The 24,121-nt window shown below is 38.1% G+C and overlaps 1 protein-coding gene across 1 annotated transcript; it reads right to left on the bottom strand.

Moving 5' to 3' along the window:
* Nucleotides 1-2,344: 2,344 nt before the first annotated feature.
* On the bottom strand, nt 2,345-23,714 carry LOC307004919 (uncharacterized protein). Its single transcript, XM_079624518.1, has 10 exons — nt 23,585-23,714; nt 22,776-22,997; nt 14,157-14,267; nt 12,868-13,012; nt 10,095-10,284; nt 8,758-8,829; nt 5,747-7,826; nt 5,442-5,522; nt 2,869-2,907; nt 2,345-2,785 (listed from the first exon to the last, which is right to left on the bottom strand). The coding sequence occupies exons 2-10, from the start codon at nt 22,951-22,953 to the stop codon at nt 2,562-2,564; spliced, it is 3,120 nt and encodes a 1,039-aa protein (XP_079480644.1). The 5' UTR covers nt 22,954-22,997; nt 23,585-23,714; the 3' UTR covers nt 2,345-2,561.
* Nucleotides 23,715-24,121: the final 407 nt, after the last annotated feature.

The raw sequence follows: 24,121 nt of genomic DNA, 5'->3' as shown, positions 1-24,121 counted from the left end.
AATTTAACGTGTCACTGTCTTAATTTATTCATTACATTTTAAGTAGTTTTGTTGAAAATTTTAATAAAGCAAAATATTGGGATTTGATGGTGTTTCCTTGTTATTGTGAAAAGAGTTTGATTGTTCAAGACTTGGTATCTAAATGTTGACCATTTGGGTTTAACTGGACACACACACAGCGATTTTTGCCACAATTTGGCCGTCTGAGAGGAATTTTGCAAATCCTAAAAGTATCCTGTTCCCTTTGATCAAATTTATTCTCCAACAAAATTGTGGATGATTTGACTCACATTTGTCTTCTACTACGACGACCGTCAAATTGTCTTCGTTTTTCAAGACAAGCCATGACCAGAATTAGCATTAGAGATTTCTTTGTAGCCACCATTTCAATCCCGACTGTAATGCAACTCACTGTGAATGTACGTGTCATTGATTGATGTAAAACTACGGACAAGTTCTTGCGTGTCCGCTATTAACGTGTCTTCAGTCGTACAGTCTGACATTAAAGGGCACCTATTATGGAATTTTGTAATTTACCTTTCATGTAGTGTGTAACAAAGATCTAAGTGAACAAAAACATCCTGCAAAGTTTGAAATATGAAAGTGCACCGTATATAAACTTATTGTCTTTCAAAAGTGAGAGTCGACTCCCGAGTCATTTTTATGAATCGTTAGAAGACCGAAGCTTTTTCTCTGACTAGATGACGTCAACTTGTCAAGTTATTTGAATACGATACGCCCACTTATTGCGCTCCAAGGCCAGGGGAAAACATCATGGCGACGAGACGCTGTGTTCTGAAGTGCGACTCAAAAGCCAACTTTTTTCATCTGCCCAAGGAGGAGCATTTGAAGACTAAGTGGCTACAATTCATATAACTGTAACCACCGAAGTATAGTCCGAGCCTTGTGCTTTGTTCGCGCCATTTTGAAGACGATTGCTTTACCAACTTAAATGCAATCAAACTTGAATTCGCGAGCCGGATGATATTGAAGGAAGGTTCAGTTCCAAGTGTATTTGCATCAGCTTCCTCCTCCGTATCACAACCTGTAAGTGTTATTAATAATTGTTGCTTTTATGTTTTATGTAGCATGCTTAATAAGTATTTTGTTTGTTGTGTAAGCACCGTTTAGCTTCTAGGTCTTCAATGACAATTGTATTGAGATAGCCTATGTGAAGTGTTTGTCGTTGTTTTCGGAGTTGTCTTAAAGAATAGAGTAATACCTCGTAGTAACGTAACTACATTTTTTTTTATTTTTTTTTGTAAAAACGTTATGTTTATGCATAGGGCTAACGCAAACAAAGACTGATTTTGCTTTTACAATATGAACTCTGGGCTATGCGTGCTAACATAACATTAAATTCTTTATCTTATTTTTAGTTTTTTACTACAAACTACAAAGCAGTGGACTATAATCATTATTATAACACAATTTAATTGATAAAAGCATCATTGTACTCCGTGTTAAACAATAAGTATTATCTATGTAAACACTGCTGGGTCATCTGACCAATCGCAGATTAGCGTCGCGCAAAGGAGGGGTTTGGAAAAATGAGTCGTTGAACGAATCATTTGGGAGTCGGTGAGCAAATCAGGTAAAAATAAATGCATATTATACGACAACAAAAGTGTTTTTTGTCATTGCATGCATGTAAAACTGTTGTTGGGGACTCCCAAAACAACATTAGGAACATTTTAAATGTCATAATAGGTGCCCTTTAATGACAACTGAGATCACAGTGTGACATGGCTTACAATGATGATGATGTTCGTACAGTCTGACAAGCAATAATCGTAAAGAACCATTATAAATCGCATAGTGTGCACCCGGCTTAACGCTTAATTATGAGGACAATCTGGGTTGAACTGCACATCAGTCTATATTTACTCCACAGGAGTACTTGTATTAGAGTTAACCATACTAAACCAAATCAGCTCATCTACATCGAAGAGTGAATTCACAAATGATTGTGCATATTTTTTGCTGCCACTACACCTGCAAAAGTAATAGCACACTGTTGCACTATTTCCTTAGGTGTGTGTGTGTGTTGCTATATCAGCCATTAGGTGCAAAATGCAAGTTAAATTAACTAGTTTTGTCTGAAGTGTACAGCATGCTGTTCTTTGATGACTGAATTTTCTCCAACCAGGATAAAAGGTCAATAAGATGAAGTAATAAAACTAGGAAACCAATAAAAACCTCAATTGAACTGAAAGCGCAATAAAAAAATAATTAAAAACTGATATAAAAATCGGGACCTTTATGGAACTAAAGTGCATCTGGGAATGGGCCTCAAAATGACCTCAGCAACACTGTACCAGTGGAAATAAAACCAAATGATGTTGCCTTCCAATAAAAATGCATTTATTTGTACATTTCTATAAAAACTATGTTTTAACAAAAGCAAATAAAAAGATGTCTTCGACACCAAGTATAGTCCTGAGTCAGCCTCTTCTGCTTAAGAAGACTTTAGAGCAACACTTTAGAGACCTTTACAGAACAAAAGCCACAGACATCAAAAGGCGACACTGATCTCTCTAAAGACATTTATTTTTAAATATTTAGTAACATTTATTTTTCAACCTCAAACCTCGGTTCCTCACGAAATCCCTTATATTCTGGACCGTTCTTTCTCTCAGAACAGTGTCCTCTGCAGTCTTGCACCGCACACACTCTGCCGTTGTTGCGAGGTGTCCCTTAGAAATATGGACTTGAAAATGTTTCATGACAGCATTCACTTCATTTGCGCTCCATGGCCTTCTCACAATTTTTCTCAATTTGGTCTCTGCAAAACAAACAAACATAAATAAATATATACATACATTTATGTACTTGGAATAACTATTATATACCCAAATGTTTAAATACCTCTGCCGTTATCAGTTTCATCCTGATTTTTTCTTTTTCCTGAGGGAAAAAAAGCAACAATTAAAATGTATTCCAGCCCTACAATCCAAACGGTTTCAGAACGCCTCAAATATCAGCTGATAACACATGGAAAACTAGTTTCTGATCCGGAGTAACATGACAAGGACCACATTTACACTGAATTACTGTGGAAGCGCACGTGTGTGTGTGTGTGTGTGTGTGTGTGTGTGTGTTTATATTTATATATACACACACACACAATATCTCACAAAAGTGAGTACCGGTACACCCCTCAGATTTCAGCAACCATTTTAGTATATCTTCTCAAGGGACAATACTATAGAAATGAAACTTGGATATATTTTAGAGTAGTCAATGTGCTGCTTGTTTAACAGTATAGATTTACTGTCCTCTGAAAATAACTCAACATACAGCCATTATTGTCAAAATACCTGGCAACAAAAGTGAGTTCACCATACTAGTTCAAGGAACTCTTGTAATAAAGTAGCAGTGGCTGCGTTTGAGGATGCACTGAAGTTACAAGGTTTATTCATAAGTTCTTAGCATCAAGTTCAATTCAAGTTATCTTATAAAGTATAAGCAAACAAACAAACAAATTAGGTATTTACCAGTATGCGTTCTAATCAAGCTGTTTTCGGAACGATAATGTTTCAGAAGGAACGAACAAACAGAAATGTTAAAATACTGATTCTGCTTGGAGTGAACTGGTGGATTTTTTATTTTCTTCCCCATTTTTTAAGCCCTGGTAAATATAGGCTACATTATAACATACCGTTGGAACTTTCTGTCTCATCCTGGGTCAATTCTATCCCTTTTTTATTTCATACATTAAGGCCCTGTCCCCACGGAGACGCGTTTAGCTGTATACGGACAAATTTTGTGTCGTATTGGCGTTTCGTCCACACGGATCCGGCGTTTTGAGAGACTGAAACCGCTATTTTTTGAAACCGGGTCCCAAAGTGGATAAATCTGAAAACGACACGCTTGCGTTTTCGTGAGTACAGCCAATCCGTATATTTTGTGAAACGATGATGTCATGTCGACTAGTCGGACACTGCTAGTCACGTAACAGCAACAACACCTGCCGACTGCTTGTATAAAAATATAATATAATGCTGCAGAAGCTACTGAGCCTCTTTTATTACTTTATATATTATTTACTTAAATGTATTTTTATTGTATTTCTTTATATTTTTATTATGCTATGGTGCTGGTCTGTTGTCTGATTAAGACATTTTGTATTTTGTAGGGATGGGCATTTCAAACTAAAAAAAATATTCGACGATCACTGGGAATGTAATGTAATGTAATGAGTAATGTATAGACGGTAGGGCCCGAAAGTGACTCAAGCCCAGGGGCCCCCACCACCCTAAGTCCTGCCCTGCTGGGAATTATTTGATTATTATTAGGCTGTTCAAAAAACGCACATGCTCGCAGGCACGGCGCTCGCTCAAATTCCACTCCGACATTACATTTCTCAGTAAGCCTGTTGTAGCCATTAAAGAAAATGTATTTAGTTTCATATGTATGTTTAAATAATATGTTATTTTTTATTTCATCTATGTTGATTTATGAAAGTGAACAGCATGAGTAATCATAAGATGCGCAATATAGCGGGAGACATAATTTTGACCACATTAAGTTTTGTTTTATATAAAGCTGGTTGGTATAAAGCCTTTCTTTAAAGTGAATTTCGTTTTGTATAAATTGTATCTTAATTTTAATCAAAGTTTCATCAACCAATTGCCTGGATTTAATAAATATGAAGCAAATATAGCTGACAATATAATCATGACATGGACGCGCCGGCGCAATATAACTTGCATTGCTCGTGAACTGGAACTCGTCTCATAAATTAACCGAAACTCAGAAATATATAGAATGCTTGAAATGTCTACTTTTAAACTGTTAAAATGTCTCCTTGCTATATTTGACTCATTCATTACTTTTGCCGGTTCTTTGTGGCAAGCTTTATGAGTCCGACATCTAATTGAATATCGTGATTCGTGACTCATCCCTATTGTACCAGGCCATTTATGGTTGTTCATATTGTTTAATAAAGTTCTTGGTAAAAAAAAGAAAAGAAGAAGCTACTGTGTAATATTATTGTATACAGCGCGCAAGGTTTATGCGCATGCTCAAAGTCTTCTTCTCCGTTTTTATTGTATCTATATGGCAGAATTACAGCACTACATACTGGTCTGGGATATATACTACATCGTTTTGAGTCGGTTTCAGTGGTTTCGTGTGTACGCAGATATTTCTTGAGACGACGCCGTGTTTACGGAATTATTTTTTAGAACGAGGCAAAAAAAACATCGGATAGGGAAAGCTCTGGCTTCGTGTGGATGTGGCCTTAGAAAATGAAAACAATACTTAAACTTGACAACCCAAATACTTTGTTCCAGATCATCAGACACCTGATACACCACTGATGCTTACTACTACATGGATCATACTTGTGATCCAGCACCCGTATTTGAAAATAAGATGTGCATGATTTACTCCTGTGGACACCACTGATGCTCACTGGAATTAAATTCATTACATACCTCTTACTCCAGGGACAGGCTCGGACTCTTCGTCATCTTCATCGCTTATTTCTTCCTCATCTAATTCCAGATTAACTTCATCTATGGAAAAAACACCCCAACACATGCATTACTACACATATAATTCCTTAACTTCCATTATCTAAAGAAATAAGAGGTACTCTCATTCACCTCAAAACCATATTTTTCTGAGTAACATTTTAAAAACTACAAATTAGCTCCAAAGTATTTCTCTACAAGTAATTTAGAATTGTCATGTTACTGTACTGTAACATTATTATTATTATATAAAATCATGCACATACCTTCTATCTCAATTTCATCGAGAGACTTTCCTTGGAAATTTGCAAGAGTACCTTTCTCCATTGCCAAGAGAAGCTTTGAAATTTTTGCAAGATCTACTGTTGCATCGGTCAACCGATAATAGTCTCTATGGACCCGAATGTCATGGCCCAAAAAGTTGGCTAGTTGATCAAGCTCATTATCCTTAAGATTAAGAATCTGGGACACTGTTGCCACCTGCTCACGGAGCTGTGTAGACCTGAGGTATTCTGGGTGCTGTGCACCACACTGACTTGCAAAAAGCCAGATGCAGTCCTGTCCCCTGAAGAAGCTGGTGGGTGAGCACTTCGGTCTTCCAAATAGGAAGGTGTTGTCCCGGTCTACTTCACATGCATCTCTCTTGTCCACAAGAAGATTTATTGCTCTGACAAGTTCAGGGTTTAACAAAATTGCAACTTTTCCCCCGTTCTTGGCCATTATTTCCACTCGGCTGAAATTCTTGGACATTTTTTGCTCAAAAGGAGAGAGAACGATTGCTATGTCATCATGGAGCTCAGTCTGGTCTCTTTTCCTGAAACACTCAAGCGTCATTTTTGAAACCTCTCCTGCACAACGTCTATTAATGATTATTACTTGTGCAAGTGTCACTTTGGCAAGTTCTGCATATGTTTGTGATGACTCATGATTTTTTAGGCTTTCAAAAGCATCAGCTGATTTTTTCTCTAGGTGCAGGTTGAGAAGCTGCACATCACGTGTGAACTGTATAGTTGATGGTTTGTTGAACTTTGATTCGCTCAAAGTATCAAGATCCGCATGGGAGACTTGTTCTGCCCATTCACTTGTGCACAGTCGTTTGAATCGCTCGGCTGCTTTTGTTATACCATCATCCTCTGCTGCGATGGCCCTGCAGAGAATGATGTCAGCGATCTTCTTGAGTGAACGTCCTAACTTCAGCGCAAGGCTTGGTGTCTTATACGATTGGCTCTTTTCATCGTAACCAGCGACATCTTTCACAGCCTCAACGACTTTGCAAAAATTGTTCGGTTTCACAGCATCTTCAAAATTATATATGGAGTATTTTGTTCTCAAGCTTAGCAAGAGTCTGCCCATTTCCCGAACCTTCTGTTTGATGTATTCGCATCTTGTTGGATCACTTCCAAGCTTGTTGTAAAGACACTGACTGAACTGCAGTATGAGGAAATCATTTCGAACTACAGATGAAATGTCATCATTCTTCATATGTCCCAAAATCTTCCACACCACTGGAGATATTGCGTGGGAGAATGTTGACTCTGCGATATCAGCCAAAACTAAGACTTTGGACTTACCAGTTGCTTTAGACTCTGAAAACGTGTTTGAAGGGCATCTATGTGTATGGCGCCACAGCTCCTTGCGAACAAACAGGCCTTTACAGTACACACAGTGCACATATGTTTTGGCACTCAATTCAAACTCTGATCTTCCTGGCCGCCTTCTAACTTTCAGTGGTCCACTTTTACTTCCCATAACCTCTTGATTATGTTCATAGTTGCCTCGGTTTCGTAATTTCTCAAGTAACCTTTTTCTGTCCTGGGAGTGTTTAGGGAGCAAGAATGCAGCTGCAATTTCTGTCTCACTGTCTTGATGGTTTTTAAAGTGACGGGCAATTTTAGACTGAGGTGTCTTGCAGACATAACAGTAGTTTTTGTGGGTGGAAAAAGTGTTTTCTGGCACATTGCCAGTCTCTGACCGTTCATAAGAAGATACTGCCGGTGTTTTCTTAAAACTCTGAATGTCAATATTGTTTGTGGTAGTATCATGATCATCACATATGAGGTCTTGAGCAGAACTGGATCGGTCACTAACCATTTCTTGCTCAGTGGAAGAACAATGAATGGGTTGTGGTGGCACACTCTCTGCCCTCATAGAAGACTCTGAACCAGCTGGTGTTGACTTATATGGTGGATTCCTTGTATTGACAGATAGCCTATCATCACTGTTGTTATTTTGTCTAGAGTCCAGGCTGAAGTCATCAGAGGAGGATTCTTCAGTGTTTTCATCAGCATAAGGAGAATCCCCTTCATCAGAGCTAGATTCTTCAAAACTGGAACATTCAACATCTAGCTAAAAAAAAAAAAGACAACAGAACTAATACCAAAATAAAAACAAAAACACTAAATAATATACCCCGTTTATAGTCCTGCACAGTTTTGATGTAACAAACTTGAAAATGTGTTAGGCCTGTCAAATAAAAAAAATTAAAAAGTGCATTAAAATTTTTGGTGTGTCAAGAGGTGCACGAGGACGTAACTGACGCGGTTTGTTTTTGTTAGCTTATCCAGTATATCGCGCGCGGTGCGGCTACGTTGTTAATTTGAAAAATGAAAAGGGCTACCTACTGACGAAAACCCTCTCAGTTGGTGGCAAAAATCATGCAACGACATACTTGACAATAACTGGCACCTCGGTCAGAGCTGAGTGTGTGTGTGTTTTCTTCAGCTGGAAACGAAAAGCGTTCCGCACTCACTGCAGATCAAGTTAACCGTCTGGTGTTTTTGACGAACAATATGTAGATGTATAGTGAGTAGATTGTTTCTGAATGGCAGTTTGTGTTCATGTAGTACATTACGTTGTCTGTTGAAGCGTGTTTTCTCAGGTTACTGATGCACGAACAGTTTTATGCACTATTGTAACCTATAATTTTCCTTGCATGCACACTAAAGAAATTATATTTTATTTTTAGTTTATATTTAATTTAATTATATTACTATTGTTTCAAAAGTTAATGCACTTTAAAAAGTGAATGTCATTTCATTTCAATAAAAGACGCAATGCTTGATTTGGTTTATATTTGCTTATTGCACTCGCTTGTGCTCTCTTGTGGCACGAGAGACAATACAGTACTTATTTCCTCTTAACATTAAGTATTGCCTTTAGAATTCTAATATAATTAGAATTTTGCTAGTATTTGATATTATGATGCCCAACCATACTACACGTTAACATTGCCACTGTCAAAGAGAAGTAAACAATTAAGGAACATAGTCTCACTTACTTTATCTTTAACTGATGAGGAAGGATTCACACTGCATTCAGTCACAGCCACTGATGTCTCGTCACACAATTCCTGTAATTTTGAGAAAGACATGTACAAAACTGATGCAAGGATGTTTGCCAGATGGCCACCACAACTAATTCTAGAATCAACCAAAGTCTAAATATCTACTGTCACTTTCATGGCTATGTCGTATACAAAGCAGACATGCAGAAATGTTTCCATAATCTGCATGATATAGAAAAAAACAAAAAAATTACATGAAATGACAAACACAGTGCAACATAGTTGACTTTTCAGTGATAAAAAGGTCCTTAGGGAAATTAACCTTGGTTTTGTGATCGATTACTGTTTGTATTACCTTAGTTTACAAATGTTACGATAGGCTCTATGCACGAACGCTGTTGACGTATTTCCGGTAGAATCTCAGCCAGCGTTTTTACTTCCGCATAGCGCGTTCTATAGCAAAGTGTACTAGCGGCAAAACTTTTATAAAATACATTTTCTCAGAAACGGAGACAACGATTTTAGAAACCGATTCGCTAGTCGGATTTCGCATGATATGAGAGAATACTCACCCACAAAGTTGTCGAAGTAGCTCGAAATATATAATTTAAAGCCCTTCTCTTTCTTACTCTTAGGTGCGAGAGCTGACTGCCTCACAATATTGTTAACATCATTCACGTTAACCGCTGGAAGTTCTTGTAAACAGCGTGTGTAATTTGCCATTATCTCCACCTAATGCAAAAAACGGCTTCCGACGCAGCACCGGATGTAACTGGGCAGGCTGAGATAAAACACGGAAGCGATCGTGCATAGAGCCTATTAAATGGTGGATAAGAGCCTATTAAATGGTGGATAACATCGTATCTATAATGTATACGAAAATGAAAAAAAAACATACCGCTCTGAAACGTCCTTTGATATCTGTGCTTGCAAAGTCTGTGCGTGAAATCTGTTTTAGACAATTATCTTGTTCGTTAACATTGTCAGGGTCTGAATCGGCTTCGAATTGGTTTTGAAATTGACGCCATTCTCAATATTTACACTAGAGAAGAACTCGCAGTTATGGAAAGGCGGAAAAATGTTCCAAACACGCGCTAAATGCTGCCAATCACAACACACTAGGCCAGCTAACCAATCTCAGCACATTTCGTATTTCGGAAGGAGGGGCTTCATCGAAATCGGTGTGTTTGAGCCAGACTGGGGAGAGAGCAGCCATAATAATGTAATAATGTTTTTTCAACAATCAAGCATGAAAACATATTCTAATACACCCCCAAAACAAAATCAAGACTTCGTAAAAGGGCATAATATGACCCCTTTAAGAGACTCACCCTTAAACGCCAGGGCCAAGAGGAATCCCCATAGTTGTATGTGACTTCCTCATCTGGAAAGATATCTCTTATACTAAATAGGCACAGGTGTGGCCTTCCATCAACAATTATTGTCTTGACTTTGCAATTTGAATTTCTGTGATCATTCACCAGTCGTCCAAGTGAACCGTCCTCTTTTGTTGCATCTATGCTGTGAGAAAAATAATGCAGTAAGAAATTTAAACAGTTCTAACTGAACATTATATATTTCTGGGGTTTTAACCTATATTCAAAAACACATTGTGACAGTTAACTTCCCTTTCTAAGAATTTAATAGGAATCCCTCCTTAGGAATCACCCAATTGAACAATAACCATGTTATTATGTTAACTTATAAGTTCCTAATGTTATAAGAACCCTAGCAAAGCTGCTATCGTAATAAGCTTACCGTATTTTCCGGACTATAAGTTGCACTTTTTTTCATAGTTTTGCTGGTCCTGCGACTTATAGTCAGGTGCGACTTATATATCAAAATTAATTCATACTGACTGAGATGAACTAATAGAAAACATTACCGTCTACTAGGGCTGTTATGGTTTTTTTCTTACCGTGGTTGAAAAGCAAGAAATTCCCCCGTATATAAATAAACCGCTTTAAATCTCCCACACCTCAACAACAGAATTTCATGCAAACACCAGCGCACACATCAGAGGCTAAGGCAATTAAACATAATAAGGAAAACGTTTACATTTATTATTTCACATTTAGAACAGAAATGGAATGATGTCTAAATAAAGTGCTGGCAAAACGAAATATAGGCTATGGTTTAGGCCTACATTTTTTGCTAGACAGACTTTGAGTTAAATGTTGTTACCTCGGAAATAAAAACGAGCACACTTTGAAATAGTAAAATTTTCATCAGGCAGAAATTAAATTATATTCTATATTTATGTTTACATAATATAATGTTGTTTTATTATTTTAATTTAATCTATGTTGATTACCGGTATATGAAAGGTGAACAGCATGAGTAGGATCATAAGATGGGCCAGAGATTATTTTGACCACTTTATTAAGATTTGTTTTGTAAAAAGCCTTTCTTTAAATCGAATTTCGTTTTGTATAAATTATATCTTAATTTTAATCAATGTTTCATCAACCAATTGCCTGGAATTAATAAATAAGAAGCAAATATAATCAGGACGCGGAGGCGCCCGTGCGATCTCTTGCATTGCATTTCGTAGAGAAGATGTACTCTGTGAAAATACTTATATATTTTTGTCCCTGTGCGTCGATCGGAATTCTGGGATACAACAGAGCCAATAGGCTATACTACGGACTTTAGCCATTATATATCTTTGCTGCATTGATTCAGTCTCCTTTCTAGAACAGCCAGGAGCTTTCTAGCCTCGCGGCTCGCGGCAGCAGCGCCTTTCATCGCACATATACCTTAAACCAGGGGTGTCCAATCCTGCTCCTGGCGATCGACTGTCCTGCACAGTTCATCTCCAACCCTAATCAAACACACCTGCCTTTAATTTTCAAGTGATCCTGACGTGCCCTGAAGACCTTAATTGGTTGCTTCAGGTGTGTTTGATTAGGGTTGGAGATGAACTGTGCAGGACAGTCGATCGCCAGGATTGGGCACCCCTGCCTTAAACAATCAGCAGATAACTGTGTAACTTAACTTTGTGTTAGCCTAAATGCTCCTGATAAATTATGTTATTAAAGCATTAACATTCACAATCCACTCTTAATTTAACATAAAAGCAAGCAGGCTGCGTGTTTGCCATGAATGTGAATCTCTTAATAGCCTAATTCTTAAAAAGCTGACATCAGTTCATCGCGATCTCATACATCTCAGTTATTATCAATGAAGCTGACTGCATAATGAATCTTTCATAATATCTTTTATAATCCGAGGATTTGCCAGCGTGCAGAATTCAGCACTGAACAAAAAGTCAGTTTTGAGCGGTGAGGGGATTCTATCTTAAATGCTTCTGATTGGCCATTGCGTTCCAGAAATCAACACATATGTCTGTGATTGGCTACATCGCTCAACGCTGCAAACATGTTACAAATAGAAACTCTGGCCTGTAAATCGTTTCTATTTTGTTCTTGTTCTGCAACAGATGAATAACAATTTATTAGTTTTTATATGTTTTATTCATATATATTTCTCTTTAATCGCTTTATTTTCCTTCAGCCCGCACACACATAGTGAGTGCATTAGGCTACCGCCCGCGCTCGCACTTGGCCATCAAATCTAGTCCCACGCCGCACGTCTCTAGATCACGGGTCCGGCCCGAGTATAGCGGCGGGAAATATCGGGCTTGGGCAGAGAATCTAAGCTCTAAACAGGACAGAGTAACACGGCGGATATCACTCATATACATTTTGTTGACGACGTAGTTAATGCGGCAGGCATGTGTTGCTTAGGCGGCCGCCTTAGTTCCAAAGTGCTACGGGAAACCCTGTGTTACGTTAACATGCTGGACACCTATTCAGCCTGTTGTTCTGTGTGCTGTTGTGTAGTTGAATAACTTGCCTTTCCAGATTAAATGTCTGTTCTTGGTCTTGGATTTTGTGAAATAAAGTTCTAAATAAATGCTATAGTCCAGTACGACTTAAGTTTTTTTCCTCTTCATGACGCATTTTTTGACTGATGCGACTTATAGTCCGGAAAATACAGTAATTATTTTAGTTTTTATTAGAATGACATGCAACACATACAACTACTTTGCTCTGAATATTATGAACCAAAAATAAATAAACCAAAAAACAACCAGCTTACCAATAACGTGTTCCATTCCATGTGAAGTCAAACAAGTATCCATTGCTGTGAGCATCTTCAGCATGTTTATTTTGAGAGAGAATCCCACGGTATTCAACAACAAAGGTGGATGGTTCAATGTGCTCAAGTGCAAACACACCTCTCCCTAAAAGGACAAAAAATAAAACATGAACCCAAGTGCACCTATTTGTTACACAACTAACCAACTTATTTTAAAGAGTTAAATCCTCTAAAACTGTGTAATGTAATATTATGAAGTGCAGTTAAAGGGGTCATGACATGTTTTTTTTAATTTTATTATTATGTTCCCTTAGGTGCAAATATAGTATTACTATAGTTTTTTTTTTACAAAAAACTTTTAAAATGTAGTGATTTATGACCTTTTCCCACCCTGTTTCTCATCCTCTGATTCAAACAGTCTGTTTTGGGGGTGTTTCCCCTTTAAGAGTTCAGTGTTAACGCCCACTGTTATGATTGGCTAACGTCAGTGCCTATGCATCAATTATTAACGCCCTCAGCCAGAACCTGTGCGGATTCAGCGTATTTAAAAAGTAGTTTAAAGTTTTAAACACATTACTTACAGTTTGCGTCGTCGTTGTTGAGCCCAGAATAGTCGGCAAGGACTTATCTTTGAGCAACAGTTTTCTGGCAAAGCCAGCATCATTTTGGGATTTGTTCTCAAAACAGTCATCCTTCAAATGTATAGAACAAACGCTTAAACTAACACTGCCGTGACTGAGACGTCCGCAAAAAATAAAGTGCATCCATTTTTCCCTGACGACTGGATCTTTCGCAGCGTATTCAAAGATGTTGTTTGTCCACAGCCAGGAACAGCACATCTGTGGCATCGTAATTTCCCTGTACACAGACCCACTCGCTGTCCGTCGACTGAACTTAAGCTATGAAACTTGCAGGACGTTTTAATGGTACAAAGACCTCTTATATACTAAAAGATCAAGGCAAATTTGGTTTCTCATGTCATGACCCCTTTAATGAAAATTAAAATGACTTCCATAGTGGAAAAAAATACTAAATATATACAATAAAAATATTGTGTCCAGCAGAACAAATAAATGTATACAGGTTTGGACCAACTTGAAGTTAAGTAAATGATTGACAGAATTTTTATATTTGGATGAACTCTTCCTTTATAGTGCAGATAGGTTGGTTATTTCTGGATAGACAACTCATTTGATCACTTGCAATTAATAGTGAGGACAGTCTCCCTGAAAATATCTGATCTGAGGAGATAAAAATCTGATTTGCCTGCAGTCTGAACATAAACTTACCTTTAAATGCGTTGATTTGTCGTCCCTCAATGAAGGCTTTGTCTTTGCCTGACAATATGTGGTCTTTTGCATCCTGCTCAGGTGTTATTCTCTTCTTTCTTACCATGTAGACTGAAAACATTCCATATAACAATGAGTATGTATTAATATATATATATATATATTATATGCTTTATATACAGTACATTATTGTCAGACTGTAGTGAAGTCTATATCAATAAATACACAATTTGAGAGACAACAACAGATTGTATGATCTGGGTCAACAGCTTGAGAGGCAGTAAAAGATTCGACCACGTTCTGAGCCGCCAGTCTGTGAAAGAGACATTACCGAACACTACTACGTTCAGAGTTTTTCGTACAGCTAGACAATAACAACCATATGCCATAGAGACAAAGGCAGATTGGCCAAGTCTGAGTAGCCTTCTGCACCTACTTCAGGGTCTTATCTGGCTCTGTACACGCAGTGTTCTTTATCATTTTTTGGGGGAATGTTAAATTGCAAATCACAATATTAACCAGAAAGATTGCAATTAGATTTATCCCCTAAATCATGCAGCCCTAGTTTCTCCTGATATCAGCAGTTATTCACCTTTTTTTTTTTTTTTTCAGGGACCTGATGCTACTGATGAGTCATGCTGACTTTAACTTTCACACGAGTCTCTAGTAAGAGCGCTGTACCAACATCAGCAAGCAACACTGGACTGATATTCTACATGAACATGGTCAAATAAGTTCCATCACTGACTGGCAAATGAAAAAGCAAATACCTTTGAAATTACAGGTATGTTGAACAGCAACTGTTTCAGGAAAGACACAAAGGTGTGTGCCTGTTCAAGTCTCTTCTGTTTAGATCAGTGTGTGCAATAATGTGCCAATAATGTCCTTCGTTATACATTTGGATTGTGTTGTACCGTGTATACCCGAATAGAAGACGAGGTTTTTGTTCTAAAAATAGGCTGAAAAAATGGGGGGTCGTCTTATATTCGCGATATAGACAAAATCACAAAGGAAAGGGAGAAAGAACGAATTAATATGAAATAGTGACTGAAACGCAACCCATTAAGACAAAACCAGCTTTCCCTCCCAAGATGTTAATCTGCACAAAAATCCTGATAATCAAGCCGTCGTCTGATGAAATCAAATACACATAAGATAAAGACAATATCTGTGCTGAGATTTCGGCTATACTCGCATGTAAAATTAGAGAAGCAACATAATATCTGTGCTTAACTGAATTAAAACGCTGCTCCTCTCTGCCGCGCGAGACGCAGAGCGAGCGAGAGCAAGAGAGAGAGAGAAGTGCGCGCGAGACGCAGAGCGGGAGAGAGAGAGAAAGGTGCGCGCGCGCAGGGCCGTGGGAAGAGGTTTTAAGTTGGGGGTGCTGTAGTGGGAGGTGCATTTTTTGCGCGTCAGGTGGACACCTCTTAATAATGTCTAATGTCTAAGTGTTAATAATTAACAAAGTAAACACACACTAATAAGAATGAACCATATTTATACCAATCTTGTAACCAGACTCCGTTGAACACAGCAGACACGTACAAATAGCCAAGATAGTTAAACAGCTCCAAAAGGTTGTCGCGCACAGCGGACAAGAACATCCACAAAAGCAAATATTTTTAACAGCACATATAAGCCTACGTTATTTAAACTTATGGCTCTGTCAGGGCGCAGACAAACACTCACAGAACACAGCTAATAAGAACATAAAAATAGCCTACGAATAATTAAAACGGTCCACAGGCTGACAGCGCAAACGAACATATCCAAATATAGGCACATTTTCGCCGTTTCAAAAGCCCAATTTGCATAGCACACAATAATATAACCAAATACATTTCTGCAGCAAATTTATCAGTGTGAAATTAATGCGTATGTTATGTTAAACTGCTCAACTGCAGCTCATAATAAACCAAACGTTTTACCTTGAGCAGGGTGCTCCTGTTAAATTACTCCAAATGTGGCTTGGCGCTCAGGAGCTGAGTAGATAAAGTCTCTCATGAGGGAATGGATGTCCAAAGCATTCAAAATGTCTGTGTGGACATTCATCAGGGACAAGTGTGTGAGTCTCTTCTGTGTCATGGTGGACCGTAACCATGTTTTTAATCGGCGCAAGTTGGAGAATGATCGCTCGGATGAGGCCACTGATATAGGTAAACACAGACACAATTGTATGAGTTTTTCAGCCTCAGTAAACAGAGCTCTCGTTTGAGGATGGAGCTTAGATAGGCATGATGCTACATCTCTCACTGTGCTACATTGAGATTCTCTGGTGACATCGCAAAGCATTTTGAGCTGGAGATTAAGGCGGTCTATGTCCAGCTCCTTGGGAAGCTGAAGGGGCTCCAAATCAACAGTTCCTCCTCCTGCTGCCACTATTACTGCCCTCTCTCGGCTCGCTGCTATAGTCATACTCTCTTGGTCAAACCGTCTCTTCAGCTCCGCTGACACCAAGTCAACAGCCTGGTAAAACTGATGTCGCCAAATCACTGTTGCTGCGTTGTGCGCCACTGCCTCTGGTTCCTTGGTTTGGCGAAAGCGGCCCGGGGTTCTGCTCACTCTTGCGGTGGTGTCTGGCATTTTCAGGTCCATCTCTGAGGCACATGCTTCAACCTTGAGGACCATCTCCTCCACAATGTCATCATCACGAAGTGCCGCTATGCGATCTTTGAGCACATTTGCGCATTCAAGTGCACCAAGGGCACTTGCTTTGGAGCTCTGCAGGCCCCGGGCCACTGCCTCGCAGGGTTCGAACAGTGCTTGGCAACAGAGAAGACCGAAAAATGTTCTCCCTTTTCGGGCTTGGTTCCACAGTCCCCCAATCTTTGATCTGCTGTCCCCTCTGAGCAGCTTCTTGTCCTCTTTCAGCAAATTGAGTGTAGCCAGAAGAGTACTGTAAGAGAAACAGACGCGTTTGATGGCTGTGGCGCGGACGCACCATCTCGTCGGGCAAAGGCCTAGGATGTTAACCGCAACCTCATCGCAACCGAAAAGCGACTCAAAAAGCTGTTTGCGCTTTGACGATTCTCCAATTACAGTAGCAACACCCCGTACAAAATTCAAAGTGTCGGCCACAAGGCTCACTTCACAAGCAACTTCTTGGAGCACCAAGTCCAGCGCGTGGTTGTTACAGTGCACATACATTGACTGAGGGCACAATTCTTTGAGGCGAGCCTGCACTCCTGAAAAGCACCCGGACATATTACTGGCTCCATCAAAGCAGTATGCTACAAGGCGTTCGATTGGAATGTTCAGTCTCAAAAACACATCCTTGATGCAGGAGAAAAGAGTTTTTCCAGTGCTGTCCTGTGCATTATAAAATCCCAAAAATAAACAGTGAGACTCCAGGCTGCCGTCAACAAATTGCAAATTACACGAGAACTGCTCTGTTGTGCTCACGTCAGTAGTCCCATCAGCTGTTAATCCATAAAATCTGGATTCCGATGAACGGGCGACAATATCCCTCTGAATAGCATGGGCAAACTGTTGGATAATTTCACTTTGTATGGTGTTGGACATCCAGTTGTCTCTTCTCATCACCCATTCTCGTTCTTTAGGGAGATCATAGGTGCGTTCCAACATCAGTTCGTAAAGGATTCCATCACGTGTGGTGTCACCCCTGAACGGCATCCCCTTGCTGCCCAGGAATCTGATGGATCTAAACAGTAGTTCCAAAACATGTCGAGCGGTCCCCTGCTGTTCGGCAAGAGCATTAGACAGGAGGGCATTGATAGGCACATTACCCAAAGCAGCGTGTCTTTGAACTGAATCCATGTGTAACTTTGATCGTTCATGTTCCTTGAATTTTGCAGTGGCTTTACGCCAGTTTCCAAAGCCGCCTGACACGAATGGGTTGTCTACCCTAAAACTGTCTGCATTGATAAGTTTTTTTTCTATTGCTTTCAGACAAGCAAAACACAAAACTCGATTGGTCTCAGTCACGTAATGCAGCCACTTCCATTTGTTAAACCAAGCTGGTGTGAATGCACGATTGAAAGTTTCTGTTCCAAAATGTCTACTAGGAAAAACAAAGTTAGATGGCTGGAAAGGCTCCTCAAATGCAGCTAGCGTGCTAAATCCACCACCAGTGCTAGCAGCATTGCATGGAGGAGCGGCAGGCTCGTGAGGGTTGTTACCGCAGGTCTTGGCGGTCTCTGAGGCAAAACTAGCAGGCCTACTAGGCTCTGGCGAAGAGCTGGTCGGTGTCGGGATGCTTTCCTGTATTCTCTGGACTTCCGTCGTGCTCTTTTTAGAAGCTGGTGTACCAAAAAAATCCAAAATTCTTTTCTGTGCCATTTTGATATCTAGATACCTTCATGTTTTTTTAATTATTATTTTTATACCTTCACTGTTGCAACGTCTTCGCCTTGACGTTCAACGTGAGGTCAGTTGACAATGATGCATTCTGGCTGACCCCCCAGGGCGAGTTTTTCAAGGAAACCGTTATTTAGAATGTGTCACTTTATGGTTTCCATGGTGACGCGTCATTGCTTGTCACGTGACACCGCAACAACAACAGAGCTGAATGAATGATGATATGCTTTTATGTCATTTTTCCTTTTTATTCAAAATATTCACAAATTTGTTAGATATGGCATTAAATATCTGATATTCCGATTGTCAAATATATGCAAGTGGAAGTGTTTTGTTGTTTAAACACCTTTATAACGATCGCGTTAGTTGAGCTGTATGCGCGATGGGCGACGGCATCTTAGTTTGTGCCGCAGACGCAGTTCAGAGAATCGGATCTGTTGGATTTACCACATGTGAATTCATCCACTTCTCCCGAAATACATAAAACTAAGTGGCTGGTGAACTGGGAGAAGAATAGAGTAAACTTTAAAGTTACTTTCACAATGTGTATCTGATATGAATAAAACAACGTGTCTAATTATAATGGAAAGGATTATTATTGCCTCTTCCTTTGACATCAGTGTGTATTTTACAAACTCTAAATGTATTGTGTTTTTTTTTTAGTACTTATATGTCTGAAACCTAAAATAAACATTATGTGGTTGAAAACACTGAAAAGTTGTGATATATGACAGCTCTGAACGCGCCTGTCTCTGGCTCAGCGCCAGCCAACAAGGAAAGCACATTTGAATTTAGCAGTTGATCACGTCATGCACTGGGACCAGCCTAGACTGATAACACCGGTGTGATCGTACGTACGTGCGAAAGGGTCAATAATTATTTAGTTGTACTCAAAACCTCCTCGTGCATAAACTTCTTAGGTTAATAACAAACAGGAAAAAATAAAAAAATGTTTTAATACGTTTATTTATTTGCATCTGTCAGAGAGTGCTGTAATGTCTGCATTTTCCAACGGGGGTGCTGCAGCACATGCAGCACCCCTACTTCCCACGGCCATGCGCGCGCGTGCAGGAAGAGAGAGAATGAATTATCAGTGCAATTTTCAAATAAAATTATTTTCTGTTGAAAACCAGATTTTTTCCACAAAAATCTATTTTTGTCCCAAAAAATAAGTCTGGAAATGGGGGGGTCGTCTTATATTCAGGGTCGTCTTATACGGTAAATAAAATACAAACAATCTAAAAAAAATATATATTCTGATAAATAAAACACGTCAGCAAATTACATTTGAATGGATTATTATTGTAATTATAATTATCCGCTTCCATAGACATCAGAGTGTATTTTACAAACTATAAATGCAGGGCTCGACATTAACGCTTGGCCGGGACAAGTAAAAGATAATTAGTCAGATTACATTTATGCATTTGGCAGAAGCTTTTATTCAATGTATTATTACATTGCATTTCAAGGACACATTTACATTCTTATCAGTTCTTTTTCGAACGTCAATAACAAAAAAAATAACTAGGGAATCACTAAACCGAGAGAATGATTCTGATTTTAATTACTTTTATTGTAAGTTGTGATCGATAGTGGATAATAAATGTATTACTGACGGTAACAATGTTTTGCTGTTGAGGTTTGCAGCCTCTCGAGGAGAAATCTAAACAAATGAGCGCAGCACTCACAAAAAGAAACTCAGTTAAAGGATAACTCTCGCCAAAATTTAACCTAGCTCTTTTTGTTCATCTACCTGAGGCAAACTTTCGTTTAAAAGCATAATTAGAATGGAAACTCCACTTTTAAGGTTGACTATTTCCGTTTTCGGTCAAAATGCCTATTGAATCTCTCCTCATGTTACGTTGCATTCGGAGATCGATTACTTTTGACTGACAAAATTCCAGCCACCGGAAACACTAACTGATAAAGTGATTTGTACAAAACCTTTCTTTTTTGTGTACACAAACAATGTAGTCAATGCTCAAGTTCATGTGTAGAGTTTTATGTTGTGTCGAGCCTCCTTAGTGTTTTAAAGAGATTTTGATGCTATCACGCTTTTGATGCTAATACGGTCAAACTTAAAAGTGGCGTTTCAATTCTAATTATGCTTTTACATTAATGTTTGACATGAATGTTTGACTCGGGTAGATTAACAAAAATAGCCTAGGTTCAATTACCCTTTAACAACATAATGCAGATCATTTTTTATATATATATATATATATATATATATATATATATATATTATATTTAAAAGTTTTTCTATTTTTAACATATGATACAGTTAAGCAACCACACACGACGACTGATGTTTTCCAGAATACCATCACGATTGAAAATGTGACTGATTTCATACAACGGTTCAATAAACAGTTACAATTAAGTCACTTACATTTTAGATGCAATATTGACTGCTGTCTTTGTTCTGTTTCAGCAGCGAAAATTGTTGCAAACAAAGATCACAGCAGAACCGTAACGCCAGGGTTCTCAAGTCTCACGCATTGGCCGTGAGACACACGCAATTCAACCAGTTCACACGCTCACACACCACACCGTGTATTTCTCACGCTGAAAAAGCAATGCCAACCAAGTTGTCCTGTAAACTTTATATATAACGTTGTACACAAGGCGCAGACACACAAAGTGAAGTTTCCTGCCGGCCGCACGTATTTCGGCCAGATTGCGTTCGTTACTAGGCAACATGGATGCGCGAAGTCGCGAACACACGCAAGTTGACGGAACATTCTCGGCTACCGTACGTTCGTTACTAGGTAACCAACAACATCGCACGAACACACGTGATGGAGAAGGTAAGTTGGAAGAAAGCTTGTGTAACATTTTTAGCCTAGAACATTTAATATATAGCCCATATACATTATTATTGATGCAGTCAAAAGCTCTACAACTACTTTGCAACCTGGTCAGAAGCTTTGGCTCAGTTTGGCTAGCTTACGTTATCTGAAACTAAGGGAAATGTTAAGGAAGGAGTGAATGTATTTCTTCATTTTATTTTAAATTGTATATTATACTGTATTAATAGCCTTTCTAGTTACATTAAGCCAAGGCTACATGTATTAAAGCAGAGTGCTCTGGTTAATATTTTATATCCTGTCAAAACATACATTAATCATTGCCATTGCACTGTATTTTTCAAAGATGTCAGGGAAAAAGCAAAAAGGTATTTTATCATTCTGGGCACCAAAGGGTATATTATGTTATATTTTTGTCATTTTTGTATATTTGTAATTTTGAATATAACATTAAAGAGTATATTTGATGTGATAAATTGCTCTGTCATTTATCAGATTTACCAATTGTTAAAATTTCTATTTGTGCTGGTTAATTATGAACAATGGGTAAAATTGAGGGGTGGGGGCGGGGCTCCATTAGGGCTACTCCCCTAACCGCATGTGATCTCACTCCAAGCTTTTGATAAAACTTGAGAACCCTGCGTAACGCATCTCACAAAGCATTCATTACTGAATGATTCAGCATTTTAAACGAATTGGTTGAGTCGAAGATTCAATGATCCATTCATAAACATCTGCTTATTCTCAAATGAATCAGTCATTTGAATGAATCGTTTGGATGAATGACTCAATGACTCGCTCATTAAGACGGTCGCCTGCCGCCACCTACTGGCGGTTTAGTGTATGTTTAAAGGTATCATTCTTTCCGTTTCTTATTTATCCATTTAAAACAATATCATAACATTATTTAATGCAATAGTAATTTTCCAGCGTAAATTATTTAATTTGATCAGCCCTACCTAAGATAACAGCCCTATAGAGTCTTATTATTCTAAATAATTGTATTTATTGATGAAAATTAGGAATTTAAAATGAAAGATACATACATTTAATAAGATTGGGATTTTAAAGGTGCAGATTCTACAACATGCAGATTTAAATATATCAAAGCTGATTTAACACTGATGAGAATATTGTTTCAGAGTAAATTATATTTACAACACACACACACACAAAAAATTCCGGACAAGCTACTTTTTTACTCGGACAAGTGAATGACAGATTTACTTGAAAAGGCTTAATGTCGAGGCCTGAAATGTATTGTTTAGCTAGTGCTTGTGTATTTAAATGTCTGAACCCTAAAACAGTGGCTGAAAACACTGTATAGTTGTGATACATGAAAAGCGAGTTTGTCTCTGGCTCACCGTACCGCTCAAAAAGGTTAATCGGTGACATGTGATTAATTTTTTTTTTCATGAGTTAGGCTACTTGAAGTAAAGAGAAGCATGAAGCAGAATTACTGAAGAAAGACTTTGAGAATGAAACCAACCTGTATCTTCCTGTTTCACTGTGAATGTTTCTTCCATCTTTATTTCACCACTCTCCTCTTTAACAAATGCCATCTTTGTTTGGTCCTCAGTATCTTCTTGTTTCAAACTGAATACTTCTTCAATCTTGAATTCTTCACTCTCCTCTTTAATAAACGCCATGTTTATAATATGCTCCATAGATCTCAGCAGCTTCAGGAGTTTGAGTGTTTACACATATCGTCCTGTTTAAGATGAGAATAATTAACAGAAAGAGAAATTAATTCAAACTAAATCTCAATCAGCTCTAGTTCAGTGCACTACTGAGAGTTAAATGACCTGATTAGCACACAAAACACACCCACAAAACTAGCATTACAAATGAATAAAGGAACACAGATTAACTTATACAGGCAATTATGGTTTACATTCAGTATTGATTTGTAGATTATATTTAATAGACTAAGTTACACATTCATTAAAACATTGGCAGTTGATTTGTAGAAGTTATTACACATGTATCTGAAAACACATGTATCATGTGAGAATCTGAAATTGTTCGAAAAGCTCAGTTTCTCTATCATTAATACTTGCAAGTAAGTTAGTCAGTGACCAAACAGCGTGTTTACGATAAACTGCTTCACAACATACGGAGCGAAATGAGACGCACCTTTTAAATTACTCATGTGTGGATGCATAAACACTATGATCATTCATATTAGATACATTATAATGTTACATTCACAATAATTATTTCATTTACAAGTTCTCTATAAAATTGTACAAATGGATTGTATCGTTTTATACACTTTAAATGATTCAAAACACAAACCTTTCTTCAGCCGAATCACAGACGCAGGAGCGCGGCGCAGTCTTATGACATCATGTCGCCACACCAAAATAAAAGTCCCGTTCACAAGACACAAATAATAGAAATTCTCATACAGAAAACACATTCAAATGAAAAGATAAATGATTGATTCAGTGGATAAAATCACAGATTCACAATGCTATTAATACCACTGATATTTTTTCAAAAGCTTCTGGTTTAATTCTAAATGTAAGAAAGTGTGATCTGATGCAATTATAATATGAAGTACAAAGCATGTGTGATATTCTCAATCATGAATAAAGTAAAGTATTAATGTTACAAATTATTGGAAATAACTTGAATATTTCAAACCCATTAAGAATTTGTAGTTAAAAATAAAAATTGTGATTGCAGAGAGATCTACTATTTAATTTATGAACTAAACTGAATCCTTATTTTTTATTTTGTTCCATCTCAGTTTCTCCACGGAATATAATGGCAATAAATAAAATCAAAATCTTATCTGATTAAAGTGCATATCATCAAAGGGTCATGACT

This window comes from Phoxinus phoxinus, assembly GCF_949152265.1.
Source record: "Phoxinus phoxinus genome assembly, chromosome: 9".
Taxonomy (NCBI): domain Eukaryota; kingdom Metazoa; phylum Chordata; class Actinopteri; order Cypriniformes; family Leuciscidae; genus Phoxinus; species Phoxinus phoxinus.
This window is presented reverse-complemented; position numbering and strand designations above follow the sequence as displayed.